General features: G+C 49.9%; 1 protein-coding gene across 1 annotated transcript in view; it reads right to left on the bottom strand.

Annotated features, from left to right (window-relative positions):
- Window positions 1–3797: 3797 nt before the first annotated feature.
- The window catches only part of LOC144175692 (beta-scruin-like), a 106236-nt gene continuing 84849 nt past the window's right edge, over window positions 3798–25184 (bottom strand). The window contains exons 16-20 of the mRNA XM_077704731.1: window positions 15341–15473; window positions 15229–15279; window positions 10535–10732; window positions 6789–7003; window positions 3798–4301 (exon numbers count right to left, since the gene is read on the bottom strand). Coding sequence (XP_077560857.1) covers window positions 4087–4301; window positions 6789–7003; window positions 10535–10732; window positions 15229–15279; window positions 15341–15473 — 812 coding nt within the window. The 3' untranslated portion in view covers window positions 3798–4086. The remainder of the gene's footprint in view (window positions 4302–6788; window positions 7004–10534; window positions 10733–15228; window positions 15280–15340; window positions 15474–25184) is intronic.

The raw sequence follows: 25184 nt of genomic DNA, 5'->3' as shown, positions 1-25184 counted from the left end.
TCTCAAAAGCGGAGGGGTGAACGCGTATAGTAACGGTCGAAGAAGGTGCCAGGTGCCGTCGACACGATCGCATCGTTTTGGTTTACTCCTGCTACCGCCCTCTTTTCCAAAGGGTCTGCTTCAGTGGTGCAGGCACGCGAGGATGGATGAGGATGTCCAAAGACCCCGAAGTTTTGGGTTGACACCTTTCCTCGCCCCGCTGGCCACACGCAGCTGACGTGTTCGACGCGTGCTGCACACAAATGGAGCCCGCGATACAAGTGTCTCAGTGGCGCATGTACTGCTTAGTTTGTAAAAAAAAGTAAGCATTGGAAACTTCGGTGCCACTGACGTCTTCAAAACTCGTGAGCTTGGTGCAGGCTGAGTAAAGCTTGATGTCGGGCTAGTTCGTGTAACATGCTTTTGAAGGTAAGTTGCGCTTGCTGTGATCACTGAGACGGACACAGGGAAAGAAAACGTACCTTACAAAAGCTTGGTGCAGGCAAAGAAAAGACGGGGGGCAAATGTAAACAAAAACCACGAATCAGTTCTCCACAAGAATGCGGGCGTGAAGCTCATGCGTGAAACAGTGCGGATTTTGATTGTGCTCACACTCCAAACCTGAAATCAAGGGTTGGACGGTCGCCCGTCTGGTCTGGAAAACGCATGACAACGATTAAAAAGTGGCACCGACCATGATGATCAAGGGTCCCGTAAGAGACTTCCGAAAAAGACATTTAGGCTCCCGTCCGCAATCACACCGTGAGCCTTCGGGAGCCGAAACGTCCCTTTTGGTTTTTGTAAACATTCATGGTTGGTGTCAGTTTTTGTCACACACCGAACCTGCGTGACCGATGGGGTTCAGGATTGTTCCTCCTTAGGGAGGGCAGTCGTGATTCCCCCTTTCACGAAATTTAGTCGGAGTGACGTTGGTGAGGACCAGGATGAAATCTTGGGGTATCGCGGAATAAAACACTTTCGTGTTAAAATATAAAACCTGAAAACGAACAACCATAAGTATAACGTACTCGTTAGTACTAGAGGTTGCTTCCCCGCAAGAAGATCCTGTGCGCAGGGGTGCACCCTTTACAGGCCGCTTGCTTCGTCTTCATGGCGTCACTTCCGTGATGGATATGACGTCAGCGAAATCTCCGTGTAACCGGGAATAAAACACTTCCGCTCTAAAAGACAAAAAGCACGTTCACAGTGAAGGGGTCAATAGAATCATCGGCGAGTGCAGACACGAATCGTCCGGTTCACTTGTATACGATGGTTACTGGTCGATGTACGATGTACGATATACGATGTATACTGGTCCACGCTGGCCGTGCTGGTTTTCGGCAAGAATGAGCCGAGGTAAAGGTTCGTTGCTACTCGGTAGTGGTGGTGTTTGCTCTCAAGGGGCTGGGCAGAGCAGCCTCGACTCCAATGGCGGACGCTGTCCGGCGGGCAGCAGTTGCAGGTCATGCCGGGCAGTGCTGGACTACTCGGCACGCGTTCCTTTAAGTTTAGGCGATAGTCAAGACAAGAAGAGAGATATGTTAGAAGGCTGAAAGATACTGTCTTAGAATTTGGTACGTCGTTGCAGAAAATTTTGTGAAAGTGCAGAGTGTGATGGTTAGGCAAAGAATATTTAAGGAATTTTTTTAATGATTTATGTTCGGGCGTAACAAATAAAATGATACGAGCAGGGCGACTTTGTACAGCTTCGAGGTTTTTTTATGAATGATGCAATTTGTGAATCCCACACGTGACAGGAGTAGTCAAGTTCGGACCTGACTAATGCTGGACAAGTTTTAGTGAGCTGGGCGCGAGTGGAAAGTTCGGGCGAAGGAAACCAAGCACGCGGTTGGCGAATTACTATAGTCATATGTTTAACGTGCGTTTTCTTAGAAACGTTTGTTAATAATATGAACGCTGTAATGATGACAGCGCCGACAGACCCCGTCAGGACGATGACACCCCCCCCCCCTTTTCTTGTCCTTGTCGTGTCCCCCTCCTTCGGCGGGAACGATGGGCGGCCGCCGCCGACGCCAGCGAGTCGCAAATGGGCCTCGCCGGCGGGTTTTTACACGGCGTCGGGGTAGGCTTTCCTGTCCTCTTGACCTTCGGGGACGGACAGGGGGTGAGGGGGGGGGGGAGCAAAGATCAAAACCCTAATTGGCATGTGAGCTGCGGTGGGAGGCGGCTTTGCTTGCACCCTGCTCGGGCATCATTCAACGAGTTTGTCCGGAGCTGCGGCCCAGAGCGATCGCATCAAGACTTGCTCCCGTGGCGGTGTCTGGGCGCCACAGCCCTGCGAATTTTTAGCCAACCGCGCGGTGGTTCGGCACCCTTTTTGGCGTCCGGGCCCCCATCAGGGATCGTGCCACGATATCCCCCTTGTGCGCTGCGGCGCCTTTAAATTGTAATCCAGTTTTCATTGTCTTGTGTTACCTTATGTTCATGCTTCGTCGTCTCCTGTAAATAAATGCAGACTTTTTCTTCATCATCTACCTCCTACGTCAGCATCATCGTGTCCTTCACCACCCTCCACGACGGCGCGTTTCGATGAGCGGCGTGCCGCGCCCTCCCGTTCGACTTCGGGGCCGCGGGGCGCGGCAGCCGAGTCCTGGAAGCAGACGACGCGTCTCCGTTGCTATAGCAACTGGGCGCATGCGCATAGAGCAGTGGGGGTGATATCAAGTGCGAAAAACCGCTCCCACTCCTGCGGCCTCGGGGCAAACGCGCACTGTGTGCAAAACGAAGGCGTCACGTGGCGGAGCCCGTGGCAGCTCTCGCCGCGTGAGGAAGTCCATGTGTCAGCAGGGCATTACAGAAAGCATTCATGCGGCAGGGCATTAATAAAAGCACGAATCCAAGCTTACGCACCTATAGCAAGTGTGCCACACATCGTCCTTTGACTTTTTTTCAGCCGTCACTGACGGAAATGAGGGGCAGGTATGTTGCGTATGCATGCATAGCATTTCTCAATAATTTTCAGTTCATCAACTTCGTTTGGGCCCCCACATGCTTCCCAAATAAAAACGCACAAGTTAAACATACACCACACCGATTTATTTACATACAGGGGCCGGTTACACACTAAACCCAGGTACATTTTCAAAGCTATAAATAGCAAGCATAACTGCACAGAAGCAGCCGCAAGAAGTTTGCAAGAAAAAGAACCTTCTGTACCTAAAATGTGAAAGATTTGAGTCAAATTCTATTTGTTTGGTAATGATCGATAGACGCATTCGTGATAAGTAGCTCAGCAGTGCGGGGTGCGGGGACTGTGGCTCATCCACCTTATGACCCACAGTTTAAACGGCAGGATGTCCAATTTACCCAAGGCTCTGCTGGTCTAAAAATTTCCCCGCATTTCCCCGAGGGGAAGAATGTGAAAGTGCGAATGCACGAGTTGAATTTGCGCGGTTCGGTAATGTTCGCGAAAGAGAGATCACACACACATAACTACAAAGAAAGAAAGATGCATTTATTCACAGACACCTATCCTATTTGTGTTGTCGTTGTACTTGATTGCTAGAGCGGATCTCAGCTTTGAAATTTCGTGTCAGTACTCCTTTAAGCGGGTGCATTAGCCCTTCTCACGCCCGATTCCTGGCCAATCCCCCACGTGGGTATGTGCCATGTCAGCGGCCAGGCAGCGCGCGCCCATCTGCCCCCGTTGCCAAGGAAGACGAGGAGATTCCTGGCCAATCCCCCACGTGGGTATGTGCCATGTCAGCGGCCAGGCTGCGCGCGCCCATCTCCACGTGCGCGGACATCGCCGGTGAACGCAGGTTCAGGGTCGCTTAAGAAGTGCATTAGCACTTAAAAGTTCGAATTTCGTCGTGGTGTTGGTTCGCCTCGACTTTCCTTTTTAGGGTGGACATGTGCTTAGCACATTACGCTCAGCCCTTATCTTTGCTAAACCGAACACGGGTAGGTAACGACTCATTCACACCATTGGGCATACAAAATGCGTCGTCGTCATTAGCAACGAGAAACGACAACGATGACAACTGTGATACGGTGCTCATATATTGAGCTGGATTGTTTATATATATACATAGAAATTTGGAGTGCGGGTCGACATTTTGTGTAACTATCGCCTACTAAAGTGCCTCATTCAGCCAGCCTCTCCTTGATCATGCACGTGAGGGATTTGCTGCGAAACGTCGGCGTGGCGGGAGGCACGCACACCGCGGCCACGCCGGTCATGGCTTCCGGGTACTCGGCCGGGAAGCGGTAGCAGTCGTCCACCTGCAGGTACACTTCCGGCCTCTTCAGTGGACCGTTCAGCACGCTGCTGGTGCCGCCGATGACGTAGATGTTGGTGTCTGAAACGACCGTGGGAAGGAATTATCACACCTAAATAAAGGAACGGTTGATGAAAGCGATGCGGCAGTATAAAGTAAAAAAAAAAAAAAAAAACAGGAGGAGTTGAAACACATGGAAGCTCAAGACCGACTGCGTACACATCCAGTTCGTCGTTGACGGTCAGAGTCACCACAGGAGCGAAGCCATCGTGGCCCTCCGGAGTGTGGCGTAACCTGAGCTAGCCTTGGAGAATATCCTACGCTGCAACCTTGGCATCGACCAACGCCTTCCTTAAGAAGTTCTCTGAGCACACTAGGTGTGTCTGCGCCAGAACAATCCTTGAAAACGTGCAGTTCTTCCAGTCCAACTTATCTGCTTTTCAGTAGTTGACAAGCTTGATCACTCCATACGCTGGTCTTCAGAAACAAACGTATTCTCATTCGTCCACGTGCGTACATGCGATGTACGGGAAATCGGTTAATTCGCAGCAAATGAATTGGAGAGCTCAACCCTGCGCAGTTCTACGCTGCCTCGATGCCAGCGCCGCCGCACGGCGGACGCGCGTAAATCGAGGCACCCTACGCGATTCATCGTGTAGGCGTCACCGTAATGGCCTCCGGTATGACTGACCCTTGTGGACCAGGACAAGCCACGCGAAGAAACAAGCCCAAACCGGCCATTGGGACAGTTGAAAGGTGCAGTCTTTGTCAAAATTTTCTAAGCCACGTTTTAGGTTTGTGTTCACAAAGAATCCGAGGCAAAAGCTTTACGTTCAAATGTGACCAAATTAGTTTGACAACAGTACGAAAGAAAGCTGTTTTCTCCAGATTTGTGGTAAAAAATGTTTCAGCCTCGCTCGAGAGGTAAGATTGTACTTAGAATTTTTTTCAGGCCTATGCACCTTCCGCATGAACTTGAAAAGTTTGACAAAGGCTGTAGTACTTGCTCTCTCTGTCTGCCTCGTCTCCAACAATTTGGGTTCAGATTAAGTGCGTAAAGTCGCCGGGAGGGCGTGCTTGGGAAGAGCAGTGTTTAACTCCTAATTGGGTTAACAACGTGCTTTAACATGGTCAGGTTAACGACGTGCTTCAACATGACGTGCTATAACATGACCAGAGTAAGTGTCCAGTAATGCAACGCCAGGTGCGTAAAGGACAGCGTTCATATCATTATCATCATCATCACCAATAACAGCCTCCTGCAGTCTACTGCAGGACCAAGGCCTTTCCCATTGACTCATAACCGCTCGTGTACTGCGCTGCTCAACCCGATTCTTTTTCCCCAAAATTTGCTTACTTCGTCCGTCCGTCGAGTTATTGGCCTTCCCCTCCTTCTAGTCCCGCCTCTAGTTATCCACTCCGTTACCCTGGGGGTAAAGAGGTTGTCATTTCATCTCACCACATGCCCTCCTCAAGTCAATTTATTTTAGATGCAAAGCATCTCTTAGTCGACCCTCCGTCATCCGTCGGCGTCCGCACCTCTCCTCCTCGTCCCCCTCTCCACGCCAGCTGTGATAACGCCGCTCTCCTCCTCGCCGCTCGGCTCGTCTCGTGCTGGCTAAGGAAGACACCGGCAACACTGTCGCTCCAGGAGCCCTTAAAGGGGAAGCGTGCTCGTCTCGTGCCGGCCCAGGAAGACACCGGCGACACTGTCGCTCCAGGAGCCATCTCATGGTCGGGGCTATGTCCCTCCCTTGTTGTTGCGCCGTCCACACCCCCACTGCGCTTGCGCGTCTCTCCGCCATCCCCCTCTCCTCCAGCTGTATAAAAGCAGGTGCGCGCGCTGCGCGGCGTTCAGTCTGCTCTGCTCCGAGACACCGCCTGCGCCGGTTCTGCTCCGATGTGGAACCTACACGGAACCCCCATGCTTTGCATCACCACATAGTTTCCTTCGGGGATATGGTGCAATTTTTTTCTTTGCCTGGACTATATCTTCTTCTCGAGTTTATCCCCTGATCCAGGAATCTCGTTTCCTGTATACCTTAACATTACTGCTATCGTTATTCGCTCCATGGCCCGTTGAGCCGACCTAAGTTGGCTTTCAAGTTTTGTAAGGCGCCAAGCAGTTTCCGTTCCATATGTCGTCAACGGCAGGACTCATTGGTTGCAATTTTTCGTTTCAGTGCAATTTTTTTTTCTTTTTTTTTCAATTTTTCTTTTAAGCTTACTTTACAATATTTGGGAGAGCTTGCCAAGTGCAGCCCAGCCCATTTGTCTATTCTGTGCCGATTATCGTTCTCGCATCAGTACACAATGGGGACGATACATGTACTGCGAGTGCAGTCTGATACTGTAAGCCTGCCACTGACACAAGCAGAAAACTGCCGTTTTACGGAAGTTTTACATAAAAACGAAAAGGAGAACAGTAGAAATGAGGAAAATGAGGAGTCCAGGGACGTCATATACTCACCCATCGCTCAGGCTCAAAAGTTCTGGAGGAGACTACGGCTCTACTCAATGACTCATCCCGCTGACTCCACTCCGGCAACGCCAGTTGCAGCCACTTACCGGCCACGGCGACGGCCGCCGCGTGCCTTGAGTGCACGGTGCAGCCCACGTGGACCCACCCGCTGGACTCGAGCACGTCCACGTCGCGGAGGCTGACCAGGGGCAGCCCGGGCTCAGAGTTGTCGTAGCAGCCGCCGAACAAGTACAGACGCTCGCCCAGTGAGGCCGCCGAAGGGAAGGCGCGGGGCTTGGGCAGAGGGGGACCCGCGCTCCACCTGTACAAGCACCACTTTGCGTGCCTTTTAAAGACGATGGTATTTCTTGGGCTACTTAAACGCAGGAATTTCGGCCTGTCTGCCTGTCTGTCTGTATGTCTGTGAGTTGATTCAGCCACGCGGCCAAAGAGAAACAGAAGCTGCACAATGGTCTTATAAACCCACAGCCAAATCTAAACGTCTAAGCCCGGTGTCAATGTTCATACTTGTCAGCATTGTTGAACAAGAACAAGATATTACGCAAATATAAGGCAGCAAATCAATACATAAGTGACATTTGCAGTGTTCCTTCATTAAAAACTTCACGGATGCCTGGTCTTTGCGATAACAAACGAAATACTACATCAATTGCAGAAGACGGCCGCCTGCTGTTGCCCGCGCTACTGTAGCTCCTGGCGGCATTGAAAGGAGTACTGACACGAAATTTTCGTGTTACGTTTTTTTCGCTGCTATGGGTGCCTATTAGCCCAGTAATCAGAGAATGGCACATTACACGGTCGATCGCAGCGTAAACAATCATTTACGGCGTCGTTTAGTTTCGGTTTCACAAAACGAACGCCCAGCGGCCGCCATGACAGGAGGTAGCACCTGACGTCACCATTCTTGTCGCACCGCTGCCGATCTGGACGCGCGCGCCCAGGCCGGCGGAGGTCTTCATCATAGAGTTTCTCACTAGCTTGTAATATTGAGAAACTCTATGGTCTTCACCATCCCCGCGCGCCCGTGAAGCATGACGTGTACACATGAAGTAGCAGCGCGTGCCAACCGCAGCCAGCGCGTCGGCTACGTCACGGGAGCCCCGACGTCGGCAGTTTGGGGCAAGGAGCAGATGATGTCATGCTGGCCCGCTCTGGGCTTTCTTGTCCGGGCAGAGATTAAAATGGATTTAAAATATGTTATACTGAATGGCTACTGTTCAAACTTCCTGGGACATATCTCATGTTCAAAGGAAGCATTTTACATAGTTACCTCCGCTTTGAAATTTTGTGTCAATACTCCTGTAAGAAATCCAACTGCAACAGCAACGAAAGGTTCCACTAGATAGGTTCCACATTCCGCTTGGAACGAACGTGGACAAGGCTAACGTGTTTCTATGAACGTTGTAGTAGGACACCTCGATTCACGCGCGCCTCCGCCGTACGGCACCGGTGGCATCGAGGCACCCGGCCTGGAGCAGTGGAACGCGGTAAATTTCAATTAACTTGAACAAACCTTCAGCGTGTTTACCTTGGGAGGAGCGCGACGGGAGAGGAACAGCATGAGAGGTGAGCGGGAAAGCGAAGGGAGGCATGTACTTGGCAAATGTCCACGAAATCGTCTTTCGTCGACATTTACGCCGACAGGAGCAGATATGCGGGCATTTTTAAAACTCTAATCGTGTCAGACTCAGTTCTTTCAGTCGGAATTTTCCAGGTGGAGTCACTCTAAGTGCTCCGAAATTGAAGGCTGTAGTTATAGCATTCTTTGTGAATACAACCAGTAGGTCCTTGTAGACGGGCAAGCACCCCAAAAACACGTAGTCTACATCTTGCGGTTTTCTGGCCGTTTCGCCCGCTTGCAAGAAAAAAAATAGGTGCACCAATATAGGTACGCCTGCGCGTCGTACAATGTACGTCCACCAGACCGGACACATGGCTCCTCCCGTAGAACTGGGCTTACTATTGTCAAGGCACGCAAAATATTCTTACGCGCATACCTCGGCAAAGTTGAACCGGCTCATTCAGATTCACCCACAAATTAATTTTGGAACCACCTCTCACCCTTAGAACTCATCTACGCTCACTCACACACAAACTCATAGCGAGCGCACGACTCGGAACTCACGCGGGCTCAGAACTATGTACTCAGGTCGACTCGGAACTCAAATGTGCTCAGATCGCAGGTGGACTGAAAACTGATATGGATTCAAAGATGGAAATTGACGCGGGCTCACTAATCATATGGGCTCAAACTCGTGTAAATTCTTGGGCTTTTTATGACGCGATCTCGGGACTTTAATCAGGTCAGAAATAATTTGCGCTGCAGATTTATTACAGCTATACTTGCAAGTCCCTGACAACCAGCGCCGCCTACCAGCAAATGTAAGTACAGTAGAACCCCGATTATACGACTTTCTCGAAGTGGCACCAAGCGTCATAAAATCCGGGCGTCGTAAAATCCCAACAACAAACGAATGCTTCGCAGGTCTCGGAAACTTAAATCACTAGAAAACGTAAATGTGAAAAGAAAAATGCACTGCAGCTGCCAATCACTAACGCTGCATTAAAGCAAACCTCGCACTACCGTTCACTGTCGGAATTTCCGCCAGCCAGTGCAAATCATGGCACAAGCGACAACGAGAAAAACAAGAGGAAGCCTAAGCCTATTCCCGTAACCTCGTTGGCCCGATATCCGTAACAAGGGCCGATATGAATCAAGTATTTCTCTCTCTCTCGCCCTCTCTCTGTCACATCGGCATTTCGGGTCACAAAATGGCGAAGAGTGGCCTCATTCACGTGGAATAGACAAGATCAGCAACTGCCCGTTGTCCGTGTAATAATTTGATAGGCTCATTTGAACTGGTAGATTTAATGCGGCTTTCATATGAAAATTAACGTCCATGAAAACTGTTGCTTAATTCACGCAGGAGCAAATTCACTGATGCCCATGCCTACCCAAATTCCGGCTCAGTTCTTTCTGCCTCATACGGACTTAGCATCACGCAGTCTCACGTAAAGCGGTCTCATGCAGGCTCACTGTGCACTCAGACTCACTCAGGCTCAAACTCACTCGGAATCACTCGGGTTCAAACTCACGACGCTACACTAGTCTGATGCGCACACAAACTGCAAATCACACGTGAGTTTGAACCCAAATGAGGATGAGTGAGTGGACTCATTAGTAGTGAGTCTGCCGACCTCTGCTTACGCGTATAGGGGTGTTAAGAAGCGCAACACTACAAGTGTCGATTGTTAAACCAACTGGAGGGAAAATAGTCCTGCAGAGCCTTTCATTTTGCTATCAAGTCAGCGGAGAGTTCGTTATAACGAACTAAAGAAAAGGTCGGGGCATTAACTAATGGAAAACTAACAAGTTACTTGTCCCAGTATACACTAGGTACTTAATAACTAGAAGTAGTAAATTTAGAACTAGTCAAGGTTACTAACTGAAGCAAGTAGTAAGTACCACTACCTCCCCTAGTAAAGTCCTAGCGATAACACTCTTCTGAGCTACATGCGTTCACTAATTGGCCATGTATAACCCAGTTAAAAGCACGAACGTAATCTTCGACACTCAGTTAATTTCCTAACCATGCAGCTGTTAGTTGCAGAGCCTACGTACAAAACCGCGGGGTAGTACGGTTCGTAAGGAGTTAGTAAATACGGCCGTTACAACCTTTTCACGACCTTTTTTATTAAGAGTGTACCGCATGCATTCTCAGATATTTCGCACAGGAATCCAATTATTTCTACTGTAAAAATTGCGATATCGGCCCGAAAGCTAAGAATACCAGGTTCTGAAAACGCAACATACGCAATTGCGCGAACTCACGAGTGATTCCTGGGGTCGTAGATGTCCACCCTGTCCAGCGCCCGATACAGCTCGTCGGTCTCCGGGGTCATGCCACCGACCACGTAGATGACGTCACCGATTGCGGCGCACCCCATGGCCATGCGCGGAACGTCCAGGGGCGTGGCTTCCTTCCAGATGTCTGCTACAGGGTCGTACTCCTCGGTCGTGGCCACGGCACTGCAGCAATCGGCATTGCCACTGCAGCTTCTGATACCCGACTCTACGTCCTAACCAATAAGAGAAAGGCCTGAGTTTCAACTCACTGTCGTGCACTTGTCCCCCACAGTTTTCACCCGGGGTAAGAAACTAATCCCCCTCTCACCACGCCGCGTATCACGTAGGTCCACGTTCCACCTCTATGCGTAATTTGTCGGGGCAGAGAGCAGAAGCGAAGGTGGCTACTGCGTGGCCGGGACGGTGGATGGTTGCTACACAAACAGTTCCAGCTTCGGTGGTATTTGTATATAGGCCGACGAAGGACGCTGCTCCCTTTCCTCCCAGTCGGTGACGTCGCTCGCACGTGTCTCTCCCGGCGAGGACCCCGGGCTAAATTCATGCTCTCACTCCCTTCCCTTAACCCACCTCAAGGTACGTTGAGGTCCGCGGGAAGAGGAGGGGAATATCTAATGACGTGACGTGCGCATGTGAAATGGATTCATACCCCCGCCACCAGCGAAGAAATTGTGCTGGCGCATATATGTTCGTCGGGAAACCCGCCACTTCATCTTTCAATGGATAGGCTTTTCGCGCAGGCGTAGCGGCACATAGCCAAAAACAAAGTACACTCTAGACGAGGTGAGGGCGGAGCATGTGCGAGGAAAGTGACGCCTTTGGGCACTCGTTTCCCCGCTCGAAGATCCCGTCCCGCAGCCGACGGGCCGTCTAATAGAGCTCTCAGTGCGCCATACCTGCTAGGTATTTTTGCCTCGTGTATCGTGTTTGTCCCCTTGTGCAACTATACTACATCGCTCTGGAAGGGAAGGAGGTCATCTGTTAGCACAGAATGTGAATGTCTGCAGCAGAAAACGTGTCCGTAGGTGCGTGCCTACGCCATGACGCCCCTCCATCTTAGCATTCTTTGTTTCAGGCTAGAGTCCAACTCAAAGCAAACTGCTGTCGCTTGGGGTTCCTGCACAAGTTTGTTCCGAACTAAACCTATGCTACTAACGTATACATTCTTCAGAACTATCCTTTTTCCCGGGACACTAGTTTACGTGTGGTGATCGATTTTTTTTGCGAATTTTCGCTTGAGACGAAGCGAGCGTACCTTATCTCGGCCATAAAAATATTTCCCACTCCACATAAAGGCCGGTTGGCACACTCGTGTTCAGTTCAATTGTGATACCACATTGCTCTCCATGCAAATTCCACTTGACCCTGGGTGGACCGACTACGCCCGACGATGCCCTTGGGTGATCTCTGTAGGTCTTGCCCCAGACACCAGTACGACACTGATGCGATATCACGCTGTCGTGACATTTCGGTGCAAAAATGTTAAAGGGGCCCTAAACAGGGTTCCAAAGGTAGCGATTTTACGTGCGCAATCGTTGGAGTACTATTCAAAGAACGTCCCGCCGCAAAAATGGTTTAAAAGCGTTCAGTATTAGCCAAGTAGCCAATTAAGTTATCCTTCATTAAGAAGGGCTCGCAACGAGGCCTGGCGCATTTCCTCTTTCACCGCGCCCCCAAAGCACTGTGGAAGCGGTGACGTCACCGACCAGGCGCAAGACCACCTAGACAAACAGGGTAGGTTCGAGATGCGCGCAGCCATTGGCTCCTCTCGGCGGTACGTCACGCTTCTTTTTTTTAGCAGACGACGGCCAAGCTCCGCCTACTACATCCGCTACTGCTCAAGCGGGATTCACACGACGGTGGAGGAGGCGCGCGGAGGCGGACAGATATGTGACGTCAACAGCACGTGACCAGATTATCCGGCTTTATCCGGCTTGGCGGCGCATCCACACGTGCGGAGCTACGCGGAGTGACAAGCAGACGAAAGCGCCGAAAAACAGGTTCCATTCCCCGCCGAGGGCCACCGCCGCCGAGCGAAAACATGCGGAGGCATTTTAAATGCAGAGCATTTCAGTAACTCACGATGTCACCCGCGTTGACGTACGTCGTAGTCCGCACCGTCGTTGTCCGCACCCCTCCCCCTACACTATATAAAAAAAATACTATCCGGCGCCTGGTTTCGGTCCCTCGACCCTGCGGGCGGAACGCAATGTACCCACTGCACCAAAGCCGACACAGAATGGGAGGCTACGAACGCGCCTTATATCCTTGACTCGTTCAAACTACGCCAAGAAGCTGCTGATACAACGCATTCACTACCACCAACTCCCCAAACACTAAACGTTAACGCAATACACCTACCCCCTATGCGACGCATTTACTCGAGTCCCCCTCGCGGGGAGCTCGAGATGGGCCCAATTTTTTCTTTCCCGGAGCATCCGCGGGCGATCCCCACCGAGGGGCGGAGCCTAAAACTGGTCACGTGAGCGGGTCCCGCGGGCCAGAAAGAGAGGGTTTCTCCGTCGTGTGAATCCCGCTTCAGCGGGGTCGGTCGGTGGCCGGCCCGCATCGAACGGCTCCTCGCGCCGGCGTGCACGCGTCGGCACGTCAGTTTTATAGTAACGGAAACGAGCGTTTCCGCTATTACAACAACATGCTCGCTAACGACAATAATTGAAGATTGCCACCCCCGACGCGGCTCGCTAGCGTTTCGGCATGCGGCGCTGTCGCGGTGAACTGGTCCCACCGAGGTCTCGGAAAAGGCTTAGCATCGCCGCAGTTATCCAGACACTGCTTTGCGAGGCCGCGACAACGACCATCGCCCGCGATATCTTTCACTGCACTATCACCCCCTTTCACGTATTTGCGAGCTGATTTTCAGCAACAGTCCCGCTCTGGCCGGCGGTGACAAGTTTTAGCTTCTCCGGTGCGTGGCCTCCGCGATCGGCTACCGGCGGCAAGCCGTGGCCTCCGCGATCGGCTGCCGGCGGCGCGCCGTTGCTTGCCGCCGGTAGCCGATCGCGGAGGCCACGTGCGGTGTATGCCGTATCGTGCATATGCCGCCCAGTGGGCTGCTTGTCGACCGTGCAGGCAGATGTTTGCCGCGGTCGCGCGTGTAGCGGGCGTTTGTGCCCGCAGATACGCTCCGTGTTTTTCAGCGTTATTCATACCTTGCAAACGACGCGCTATATCTACAAACTCAGCTAAGCTCGTGTAACGGATGGCGACGATCTACATTCGTCCGTGCCACCGGTGCAGGGCGAATACGCCGTGCCGCCGGTGCAGAAGCACCGCGCGCAACCGCGTTTCCCCCAGAGCCGGGTACGCTGCTTGGCTACAGCATTTAACGGGGCCCAACAATAGCACAGCCGTACTGTTCAGAGCTTCTTGCGTCACAGGGTGCGTCACAAGCAGTCTGTCGCACGTCAGAGTGCGGCAGTGTGGCGGCAAGGAAGCGGTAGGTGAGCAAGAAAAGAAAGAAAGCATCTTTGTTGCATGTTTGTGCGGCCCCTGCTTTACGCAGAGGTGTAGTATTTGGTATACATTGTCGTGAAGGGGCACTCTAGTGATTGCGTGATTGAAATGGCGACTTTCAGAAGCTTATTTAGGGCCCCTTTAATGTCAGTAGGTGAGCAGGGGTCCGTGGGTTCATCCTGCGCTGTCTGAGGAGACCCGACTGCCGACTGCGGGCGTGCAGCGGCCGCCTAGGCATCGAGGCTCCAATTAGCTACCAGATGCATGTAGATTAGGTTATTCTAGGTTGATTCCCGAAAATAAAGATGACTACGTGACAGGAGGTATACATTTTGTATTCGCACTGCACCTGGCCGCACACACATTTCATGTCGGCGCCGGGATGCATGACGTCCGGATGATTCAGGCCGCGAGCGACACAAACATGTGTAAAACAAAATGTTCTAATTGTTGTAGCACCTTTTATAGCAGGTTTAAGCTAAATGGTGGCCAAACTTTATCGGTAGCCATTCCTGACGATCGTTGTAGCACCTTTTTTAGCAGGTTTAAGCGAAATTGTGGCCAACCTTTATCGGTAGCCATTCCTGACGACTGATTAAGCGTTGATTTTTGGGGACTTTTACGAAACTTTGTTAAGGTTAAAGTTTGTTGTGTGCAAACTGTAAGCTTTTTGTGGGCGCTTCTCCAAGGAGGGGAATTCATTAAACCAAACAGCTGAACTATGGTGGCTAAAAGGGTGTTCAGCTATGGTGGCCTTCTAGCCACCATAGCTGAACATGGCCTCTGGAAAAAGCAATCTCGCTGTAATGATGATGATGATGATGGTGGTGAGGTTCGAAGGAAGCGTCCTTTGAATCGGGTTCACGGCACATCATCTCGCCCGAGTAATTAAAATTCTCCTCCTTACCCTTTTTAACTAAGAATATATTAACCTATTCATAATGCGCTGAAGCTTAATTCCTGTGATTGTAACGGCCATGCCTTGCCTGCTTTTTGCCAATGGACGAAAGAAATTTTTCTGCGAGTTTTGTAATCCCTTTTGGCTATCTTTCACACCGAACCACTTCACGGTTTTCTCGACCCTAAAACGCAGTACTTCAGGAAGTTTTCTTTCCCTACATTTCATAATAGGTGGATACTTTGGCAGTGCTTGATTGTCGTATACAGTACCGCTTCTGCGCACTCACCGTCCGAGGCGCCCCCTGCCGCCGAAGACGAACAGCCTGTCGCCGCAGCCACGGCCGGGCTAGAGGGGGAGCGGCGCGCCGCTCCCCCTCTAGCCCGGCCGTGCCGCAGCAGGCCGCCCCGTGCGACGCCCTCGCTACGTTCATGTCTGCCTTGCGGCTCCACTCCACGGAGTCGATGTCGTAGGCGTACGTCGTCTTGCACGCCACGAGCTCGCCGCACTTCCGCCTCTCCGGGTCGAAGCCACCTGCCGACAACGATTGGGCGTGTCTAATCGAACGTGCAGGGTGTTTATTTTTTTTCTTTTGTCAGTTACCGTGATGGTGGCATCAAAGAGGTTTGCTCTTTGGTTTACTTAGGCCTAATCGCACCACGAGGTGTGACCAGAAAGCTAAGTATGCCTACGACATACGTGCGTAGGAGTACTTGCTAGGAGCGCTCGATTGATTGAATCAAGCGCCGTAGCGTGGACCACCGCCTAACTACCCGACGCCTGAGGCCATGCTGTTTCCCTATCCCGGGGCGGACGTCTCAGTTTTTGGGCATTTTATGTCCGTTGGGAAATATTCATTTCGGGTGAGCTTTGATTGGCTGAAAGCAGACGAATTGGCCAAGACGCAGCACAAGCAAGGCAAGGCGTCGGTTTCTGTGGATGAATTTGTGATAGGCCTCACAAGTGCACATGCGTCACGATTGAAACGGACTCGAAAGGGACATTTCTGAAGCGAACACAACTTCGAATTCCGCCCCTGAAGTAGAAACCATAGCAGCCAGCAGCCACCTTGTTGTGCCGGGCGTTGGAGGAAGGGGACACAAACTCTTCGAGGGAAATTGGAACATCGCCAATGAACAGAGGAAGTATCGAAACTATCGAAGCGCTGGTTTCGAATTTCAAGGAACCACCCAAAATTACGTCGCGTGAGCATCGATGTTTTGTACTTGTAGGATGTCTCTGGGTGCCACCAGTTGAGTGAGATGCCCCGGCGACGGTCATAACGTTCGCGCGCTTTCGTTGGGTTCCAATGTCCCCGAGTTTTTAGAATTCTTTGAGAGGCAGGCAGGCAGGTGAGTGAGTGAGTGAGTGAGCGAGCGAGTAGCCAGTGACTGAATGAGTGAGAGAGTGAGTGTGTAGGAGAGGAATTGGCGAGTTCCTGATGAGTGGGCGAGTTAGTGAGCGAGTGGGTATGTGGGACGGTCGATCGATCGGTCAGTCGGCCTGCCTGCCTGCCTGCGCATGCGTGTGCTTATGTTACGGAGTGTCTAGAGTGTCGTCCAATTGCGCTCCAGATCAGCGCTGCAGCCATCGCTAGAGGGCCGTTCGACGACATTCGAATTTTTAAGACTTGCTGGCGCTGGGTAGTGTGTCTGCCGTCGTGGAATAGAGCTTCCTGATACCAAGGGCGAGCGTTAAGTGCGGCTATTCCCTGCTTTATTTTTGTCTGTTTAATTTCAACGACAATTTTCATGGCTTAGGTTAGTTCTTGGTGTTTTAAATGATCGCTTACTTTTCCTCAGTGTATTTTAAGATAGGTTATAGGCTACATCATCATCATCATCATCATTTATTTTACCCTTAAAGGCCTCTCACGGGGCATTACATAAGGGGGGGAACAATCAAAGTACAAATGGCAAAGAAAATGCAGTTCATGGTTACAGTTTTTGAATTACCATTACATACAGGTAGGAACAAATAAACAGAACACAGAGCATGTAAAACGAATTATTAGCAGTCAATTCGCAGTCCAAAATATTGTCACGAAGCCAAGGACGACGCAGTTGTCTTGCAGGAGAAACAAGTTTATTGGAGCGAACTTGTGCTCCCCTAACAACTCAAAAGAATACAGAGGCGGCGAAGCAGCGGTCAACAAAGTGACTTGCGTCAGCGAGCGTCGCAGAATCGAATGCCCCGGCGTCCGCACTGCAGGCTTTTTATCTTTCGGTGCGCGTGGTTCTCGAAACGTCGATTCACATCGAGAACATAGTAGATCCAAGAAGATTATTCTGGGCTGTTCACGTTAGATCGGAATGCTCTCCCTATCACGACAGATAACAGATGCGGCACAAAAAGAAAGAATGGAACACGCGCTTCCCTTGGCGCAGAGATAACACAGACCGGCGCAGCCGGGCGGTAAAAGCAAAACACAAATAAACAAACCCAATGTATGGTTCGCGGCATTACCCCCCCTCTAAGAGTGCATCGACCCGATGCTAACATAAGCGACAGTCCGAAAATAAAAATAAAATTCGTTATCGTCCGTAGAAAGGTTTTAAGCGAACCACGTGGACGACTTCGGGCCGCGTGCGTCGTCGTGATGTTCCGGAATCACCATCGGGGATCACCTCGTAGGTAAGTTGGCCGACACGTCGTAGAATCTGGTAGGGTCCGAAATACCGTCGCAGGAGCTTCTCACTGAGTCCGCGTCGTCGGATGGGAGTCCAAACCCACACACGATCCCCTGGTTGGTACTCGGCGTCTCGGCGTCGGAGGTTGTAGCGGCCCGCATCCACCAGCTGCTGGTCCGTTATACGAACTCGAGCGAGCTGGCGGGCCTCCTCCGCACGTTGAAGATATCCGTGGACGTCGGCGTTGAGGTCGTCGTCTTCTACGTGCGGAAGCATGGCGTCGAGCATCGTAGTCGGCCTTCTACCGTAGACAAGCTCGAACGGCGTCAGCTGCGTCGTCTCCTGGATAGCCGTGTTGTACGCAAACGTGACATACGGGAGCACTTCGTCCCAAGTCTTATGTTCAACGTCAACGTACATTGACAGCATATCTGCGTTGTCTTGTTCAGACGTTCTGTTAGTCCGTTCGTTTGGGGGTGGTACGCCGTCGTTCTTCGGTGATCCGTGTTGCTGTAGCGTAATACTCCTTGCATCAGCTCCGCAGTAAATGCCGTTCCGCGGTCTGTGATTAGGACTTCCGGGGCTCCATGTCGCAGCACAACTTGGCTTATAAAGAACTTTGCCACTTCTTGTGCAGTCCCTCTCGGAAGAGCGGCGGTCTCTGCGTAGCGCGTCATGTAGTCTGTCGCTACGACAATCCACTTGTTCTGTGATCGTGACGTACACTCTAATCCTGGTAACCCATAATGTAACTTCTAAAGGGATGTAACCTATAAAATAAAGGTTACAATGGATCCATTTCGATGTTTTCTTTATCCCAGTCCATTCTAAGGGTTACAAGCGTGAAGTTAAAAGCGGTTTATAGGTTACATTAATGATTTATAGGTTACATCAACAAAATCTGTCATGTAACCTTTGCGTTGTAACCTATAAAACGCCCTGTAACCTATAAGAGATGCTCGTCGCGCCTTCTCTCCAGGCGGCCGTTGATTTCTCTGTTGCATGACGGGATATAGAGAAATGGCGGCGCCCGCAGGCCGGGTGGCCGCGTTTTCGCGCCACTCGAGCTTTTTTACTGTTGTGATACCCCTACGATGAAGCGAGGATTGCTGTTACAAGACTTATTTGTCGGCGTGAGTAGCGGAGGCTGCGGCGAGCCCATTTGTGACTGGCAGCGCTACACGGCCCGTTCTTCTACGACCAGCGTCAAGTTCGCATGTTGGACCAATGCCCCTGCGCCAGTGAAAGCGAACTCGGTGAGTATATTCCCGTAACGGTTTCCGTGTTTTCATTGGATGTATCTTTTCGCTGGAGGCTTTTCAATTTGAAATTGCAGCATTCGAGAGGGGTTTTCGTTACCCGACTGGTTGCTTCGCTGGACGTTTTCTGTTGCCCGCGACGGCAATTGAATGAAATCACGGGCTTGCGTTCGTTGCGTCAGACGAGAGCGGACGATCGTGAAAGCCCGTACATTATAACAGATAACGGCGCTCGTGACATGCTTTCTGCTCTGCGCGCCGTCGTCACGTGTTGAGCGTTTTGTTTACGCTGTTGGCTGCATCGGGCGCACTTGACGAGTTATTGGCCCATGTAATTGTCAGGTAGCTCTGCTTGAATATTTTAATTTTTTCCCAATAAAGTCTTATATTATCGCGCTATTCTCTGGGTATTATCATTTTGTTTCAGCCATCGGGAAATATTCATTTTTCTCGCTGCATATATTCGGAATGGATTCTAGTTTATTGGTCTTGTAGTAATATATCCGGATAAACACAAGGTGTGTGCTGCAGAAAAGTAGTCCACTAAATGCTGCCCGAAATTTCTAAACTCACTTTTGTCCAGCACAAGCCTCTTTTTTTGTGAAAGTTTGCCCTACCGCACAATAAAAAGTTTTTATATCTACAACACTATTCATTTTTGTCATTCTTTTCCTTGATTGGGTAAATTTGGTGTTAGTCATTTTGAGGTAGCGGAGCATTGTCACCATGTTAAGTGGGTTTATTATTCCAATTCGCACAAACCAGTCGTTTATTTATTCGCGTGGTATTGCAAGGCAAACGGTTGTCTCGCGTGATACTAGTGTAGTGAAGTAAAGCGACTTTACAGAATGATGGTATGTATGAGCCAGCATGCAGGCTGCTTGATTGTTGTTTTTTTTTGATGATACAGAAATTGTGACGAATTACACAGAGACAAGTGCAGGTGTAAAAATGGGTGCTGCACCCTCATCGGTTTCTGGTTGTTCGAAAAGTGTGATTGCATCTGGCTACCTATGCTATGACTTATGATCACTACTGTTTTTTTTGCAGGCAGTGTTCCTTGAGCTGACACCCAAGACTCCCCTGCGTATGACACAAGTTGAAATGAAGTCTGATTTCCGTGGAAACAACGGTATGAAAATGCAATAACTAAAACTCATTCATTCAAATATTCTTTGTAAAGATGGCACCCAGGCCTGCACACACAAAAGTATGATTCACTTGCAAAAATGCGAGGCCTTACTTTAAGTGTTACGATGTTATATTTCGTATCTTATTTTGCCTCCTGTTTAGTGACTCTATCAGTTCGTTACCACATGAACTTTATGAATTCACATAACGATGTCCCCAGCATGGAGCTTTGTAGTTATTAAGCAACTCTACCTATTCTATAAGATGCGTGGTTTTGAAGAGCCAACAAGAAGAACTCTTTTTCGAAAAGAGCTCTTTACGTAAGCTCCAGTTGTTAGTGAGGACTTGTGCTGTGTTCTTTTCTTCGTCTTGTCAAGTTTGAGGTGTTCTCTCACTATGAATGTATACCAACTGCCCAGCTCTAAAGCCTATTACATATTAACCCAAATAACCCTTTGAGGCATTACAGGTACTGACCTCCCGGGAATGCCACTTGAAGATCGGTGCAAGTTCTAGATGTATCCTATCCCACAACACAATTGAACGAAGAAAAAAATGTAAGTTGGCGATTCCTTTTTACGAATAGCCGAGGAAGAAACCACCGGTAGAAGAACACCTTACTGAAATGAAAAACGTTTCGGCTTCCACGTGGGATCCTCGTTCAAAATGAAACTGCCAGTGCAAGGGGGGGAGGCAGATGTTTAAGTACAGCCAAAAATGTGCCGCAGATGGCGTCAGCATAGTGAAAGCACGTTTCCTGGGTTTAGTGCGACGTTCGCTCTGTTGCGTGTACTAGTGATTCCACATGAAGGCGCGGAAATGTTTTTGCTTTCTCTTTTGCAAACGTATGTCAGTTTATCTCGTAGCCCAAAGTTTCTGCCTGTTCTGGGTGAGCATGCAGAAACATTTCGCGAGATAAACAGGAACACGGCACGATTAAAATTCTGGAAGGTTGGCCGGTATGACTATAGTGGCTTCGCGTTGTTCTGAACAATGCGGCCGAATTTCTCTGTGTAACGATTACTGAAATGATGTAAAATTATTTGAAAGGCCGTAAATCACTCCTCTCGTGTGGCCTTTCATTTCATTCTCTGGTCTCCGTCTTCATTTTCGTGCAATATATTTTTCGTACTTCACATGCCTCAGATTTCGTGTGAGGGGCTTATGGTTGCACTGGATTTTGTTCTTTTTCTGAAAATTTCTTTAGATGGCTCTTCAACGTGGGGAAATGCAAGTGACGGCCCCTCACATATATGCCTCCATCTGCGGCAGCAGGGAACAAGTCATTCAGATGACCTCGGGGAAATCTTCAGCGTGCCCTGATTTTGTGCCTGCATGTGTACTACGTATAAATTGCGAAGCTTATCTCTGAATTTTTCCAAGCGCCTTTTTTCATGCAGGAAATTATGGATCCAATTTAAAGTTTGTCCGAAAGACAGATTGCAATCGGCCTAGAAACTTGTTAGTGCTGCATAAAAAACGATAACTTGGCGTGGGAATCACAACTCAGCTGGAACTGTAAAGAGGAACCTAAGAGGGAAGTGTAAAGATGGATTCGTAAAGACAAGTGAATTCCAAGTGTAATATTAGACTCTGAGTGAAACAGAGAATGCAGGGAACATAGCCATAAACACTGCTTTGTATGACACAGTGAATTTGTAATAAATGTTGTTTCTACTTTCCCACATTCTGCGTTTTTTCTGTGGGGAACCATGACAATAACGCTGTACTGGGAAAGTGCACCTCTGAGAACCATTTTATAAATGTAGCTCAAACTCTAATTCGTCTGAAATTGTTCAATTGCAGTACCAAACAATTTGAAATACATTGCAGACATCCGTGCAAATATTGAGGTAAAGAATCTGTATATTTGGCCGTTTGTGAAGCTGTTCACGCAACATTTATTAAATAGGTTTAATAAGGATATATGAATAAACCGAGTTTTACCTGGAAGTCTAAAACAATATAGGAAACACCAGTTCGCCCAGGAATCCGCACTCGTCTAATATTCATTAAGGAACGATAATTACATTGGGGTGGTTCGCAGCTTTGCTTTTTAATAAATAGCCCACAGGTGTTTCATAATAATAAATGTGAATGTTCAAAACTACTGACGCCGAACTTCTTAAAATGTGTTCCTGTTAAATGCGCAAATATGTGTGAATGTACTGCAATTCTCTTTTGATAATCATGGCCTAAGTTGTCAGACAAGAATTTTTGGCTTAAGGCTATGTTATCATAACTTTGGCGTCGTTTTGAAGTATGCTATTAAGTGCATGTTTCCACTAAAGCTTGGTTTCACTAAAGCCTAATGTTGTTTAACTAAAGCTATAATTTATGCCCGCAATTTATTAAAAGACCTATCATGCATGTTTGATACTGGTTTCTTAAAGGGCACAAAGCTGATGCAAACATCAAATTTAGTTATGCCTATTTATAAGACTTAAGCGTTGCCAATACTCACAAAGATTTTTGGGTGACAACCTTGGTAACGGTTATCGAACAGGTAATGCAATTCATATATATTAAGACAACATTTTCAACCTTTTTAGTACCGCAATTGTAGGAATTATAAAAGTAACTTCTCTTTTAGCCCAGTGGCCGGCAGTTTGTTCAAGGGACGAACAAAAGACACCCAACGCAAAAGTTTAGACGGCGCAATGGACAGCATGGTCGCACATATCGTCTTCCACTAACGCGATATTTGTTTACCTCGTGGGAAAGGCGTCTTCGGGGCGTCGCCACAGCGGCGCCGGCGAAAGCGCGCCTGGCGCTCAACATGACAGCTTCCAGGTGTGTGTCCTTGGACGGCGGTAGATGTAACTTATATAAAGGTATACATGCTGAAAGCGGCAAAGTAACCGATAACTGAGTAACCCTTACGTGTATACGTATATAAGGGTTACGAAGATATAGGTTACATTTGTACCTTATAAATTATAGGTTACAAAAATTCGAAAATGTATACCTCTATTAAGGGTTACACAGCTTAGAGTGTAGGGAACGGGCCTAAAAGGTCCATTCCAATCTGTTGAAATGGTCTCGATGGGACGGCGATCGGTTGTAGAAGTCCGGCGGGTCTTGACGGCGGCGTTTTTCGTCGCTGGCAGTCACGGCAGCTCCGGACGTAGTGGGTGACGTCAGCGGTAAGGCCGGGCCAGTAGTACCTCGCCTTGATTTTTCCAATAGTGCGGGCTGTGCCGAGATGTCCGGAAGACGGGTCGTCGTGGCACGCTTCCAAAATTTCGTCACGAAGGTCCGCGGGGATGACGAGAAGGTAATTCGCTCTTGTTCCGGGGCTGAAATTCTTCTTCACGAGGACGGAGTTTCTCAGGCTGAATGCTGGTAAGGTGCGTTTGAAGGTCCTAGAAACGGCAACGTTGCATCCCTCGAGGTACTCGATTATGGCGCGTAAGTCGGGGTCGGCACGCTGCTGGGCGGCTAGGTCGCTCTCCGTCACGATCCCGAAGAACGCGCTGTCTTCATCAGAGTCTTGTGGTGGTGGGTCGACGGGGGCGCGGGACAGGCAGTCGGCGTCGGAGTGTTTCCTGCCGGATTTATAAACGACTGTAACGTCGAACTCCTGCAGGCGCAAGCTCCACCGCCCAAGACGGCCAGAGGGGTCCTTCAAATTGGCGAGCCAACACAGCGCATGGTGGTCTGTTACAACCTTGAATGGCCTTCCATACACGTATGGGCGAAATTTTGAAATCGCCCATATAATAGCCAGGCACTCTTTCTCAGAGGCAGAATAGTTTTTCTCCTCCTTCGACAGACCACGGCTGGCATAGGCGATTACCCTTTCGCAGCCGCTTTGCTTTTGGACAAGGACGGCACCCAAGCCTATATCACTGGCGTCCGTGTGCATTTCCGTTTCGGCATTTTCGTCGAAATGAGCGAGCACGGGCGGGCTTTGCAGGCGTTTTTGCAGCTCGCAGAATGCTTTTTCTTGGTCGTTTTCCCAGCTGAAATGGGTGCTGTCTTTTGTCAAGCGCGTGAGTGGCTCTGCAATGCGTGCGAAGTTTGCGACGAAGCGCCGGTAGTATGCGCACAGCCCGAGAAATCTTCGCACGCCCTTCTTGTCTTTCGGCCTAGGGAAGTTCGCGATAGCTGAAGTTTTTGCCGGGTCAGGTAGGACTCCCGCGGCGTTGACGACGTGGCCCAAGAACTTGAGTTCCTCGTATGCGAAACGGCACTTTTCAGGCTTCAGCGTCAACCCCGACGTACGAATGGCCTCGAGTACAGACTCCAACCTTGCAAGGTGTTCGTCGAAAGTCCGGGCGAATACCACTACGTCGTCGAGGTATACGAGGCAGGTGTGCCACTTAAGGCCAGCTAGCACAGTGTCCATGACTCTTTGAAACGTCGCTGGTGCTGTGCACAGCCCAAACGGCATCACCTTGAACTCGTATAGGCCGTCTGGGGTTATAAATGCAGTCTTCTCTCGGTCTCTCTCGTCCACTTCAATTTGCCAGTAGCCGGTCTTCAGGTCCATCGATGAGAAGTACTTCGCGTGGCAGAGGTGGTCGAGGGCGTCGTCGATTCGGGGGAGGGGGTACACGTCCTTTTTCGTGATTTTGTTCAGTCGCCGGTAGTCAACACAAAACCTTAATGTGCCGTCTTTTTTCTTTACGAGTACGACGGGCGCAGCCCAGGGGCTTTTCGATGGCTGTATAATGTCGTCGCTGAGCATGTCGTCGACTTGAGTCCGGATGGCTTCCCGTTCGTGTGAAGAGACGCGGTACGGTGACTGTCGGGTAGGTCGGGCTCCATCTTCGGTTATTATTCGGTGCTTCGCTAGAGGGGTCTGACGTAGTTTTGCGCTCGACGAAAAACATTTGCTATAGCGACGCAGCAAAGCCAATAATTTGTTCCGTTGTTCTTGCGGTAGCGCCGGATTCACGTCGAAGGGCTGCGGGAGCTTGAAGGTTTCTACGGGGGTGCGTTCAAAGTCGGCGACCGCGATCACGTCACTTGCTTCTTGCGTTTCTTCGAGGAATGCAATTGCCGCGCCCTTGTTTAAATGCTGGTACTCCTCGGTGAAATTAGTAACCAAAATGTGGGATTGGTGTTCCTTGAAGCGCGCAATGCCTCTTGCGACAGACACACCGCGGTCAAGAAGCAACCTTTGGTCACTCTCCACGATAGCGTCAACGTCAGGAGCAGCACCTTCACAGTAGACGGTGATCATCAAACTTGCGCGGGGTGGCAGGGTGACATGATCA

Source organism: Haemaphysalis longicornis, unplaced genomic scaffold (genome assembly GCF_048455015.1).
Source record: "Haemaphysalis longicornis isolate Haplotype H1 unplaced genomic scaffold, Haemaphysalis longicornis Haplotype H1 scaffold_3, whole genome shotgun sequence".
Taxonomy (NCBI): Eukaryota; Metazoa; Arthropoda; class Arachnida; order Ixodida; family Ixodidae; genus Haemaphysalis; species Haemaphysalis longicornis.
Note: the sequence above shows the minus strand (reverse complement) of the source record. Positions and strands in the feature narration are given on the sequence as shown.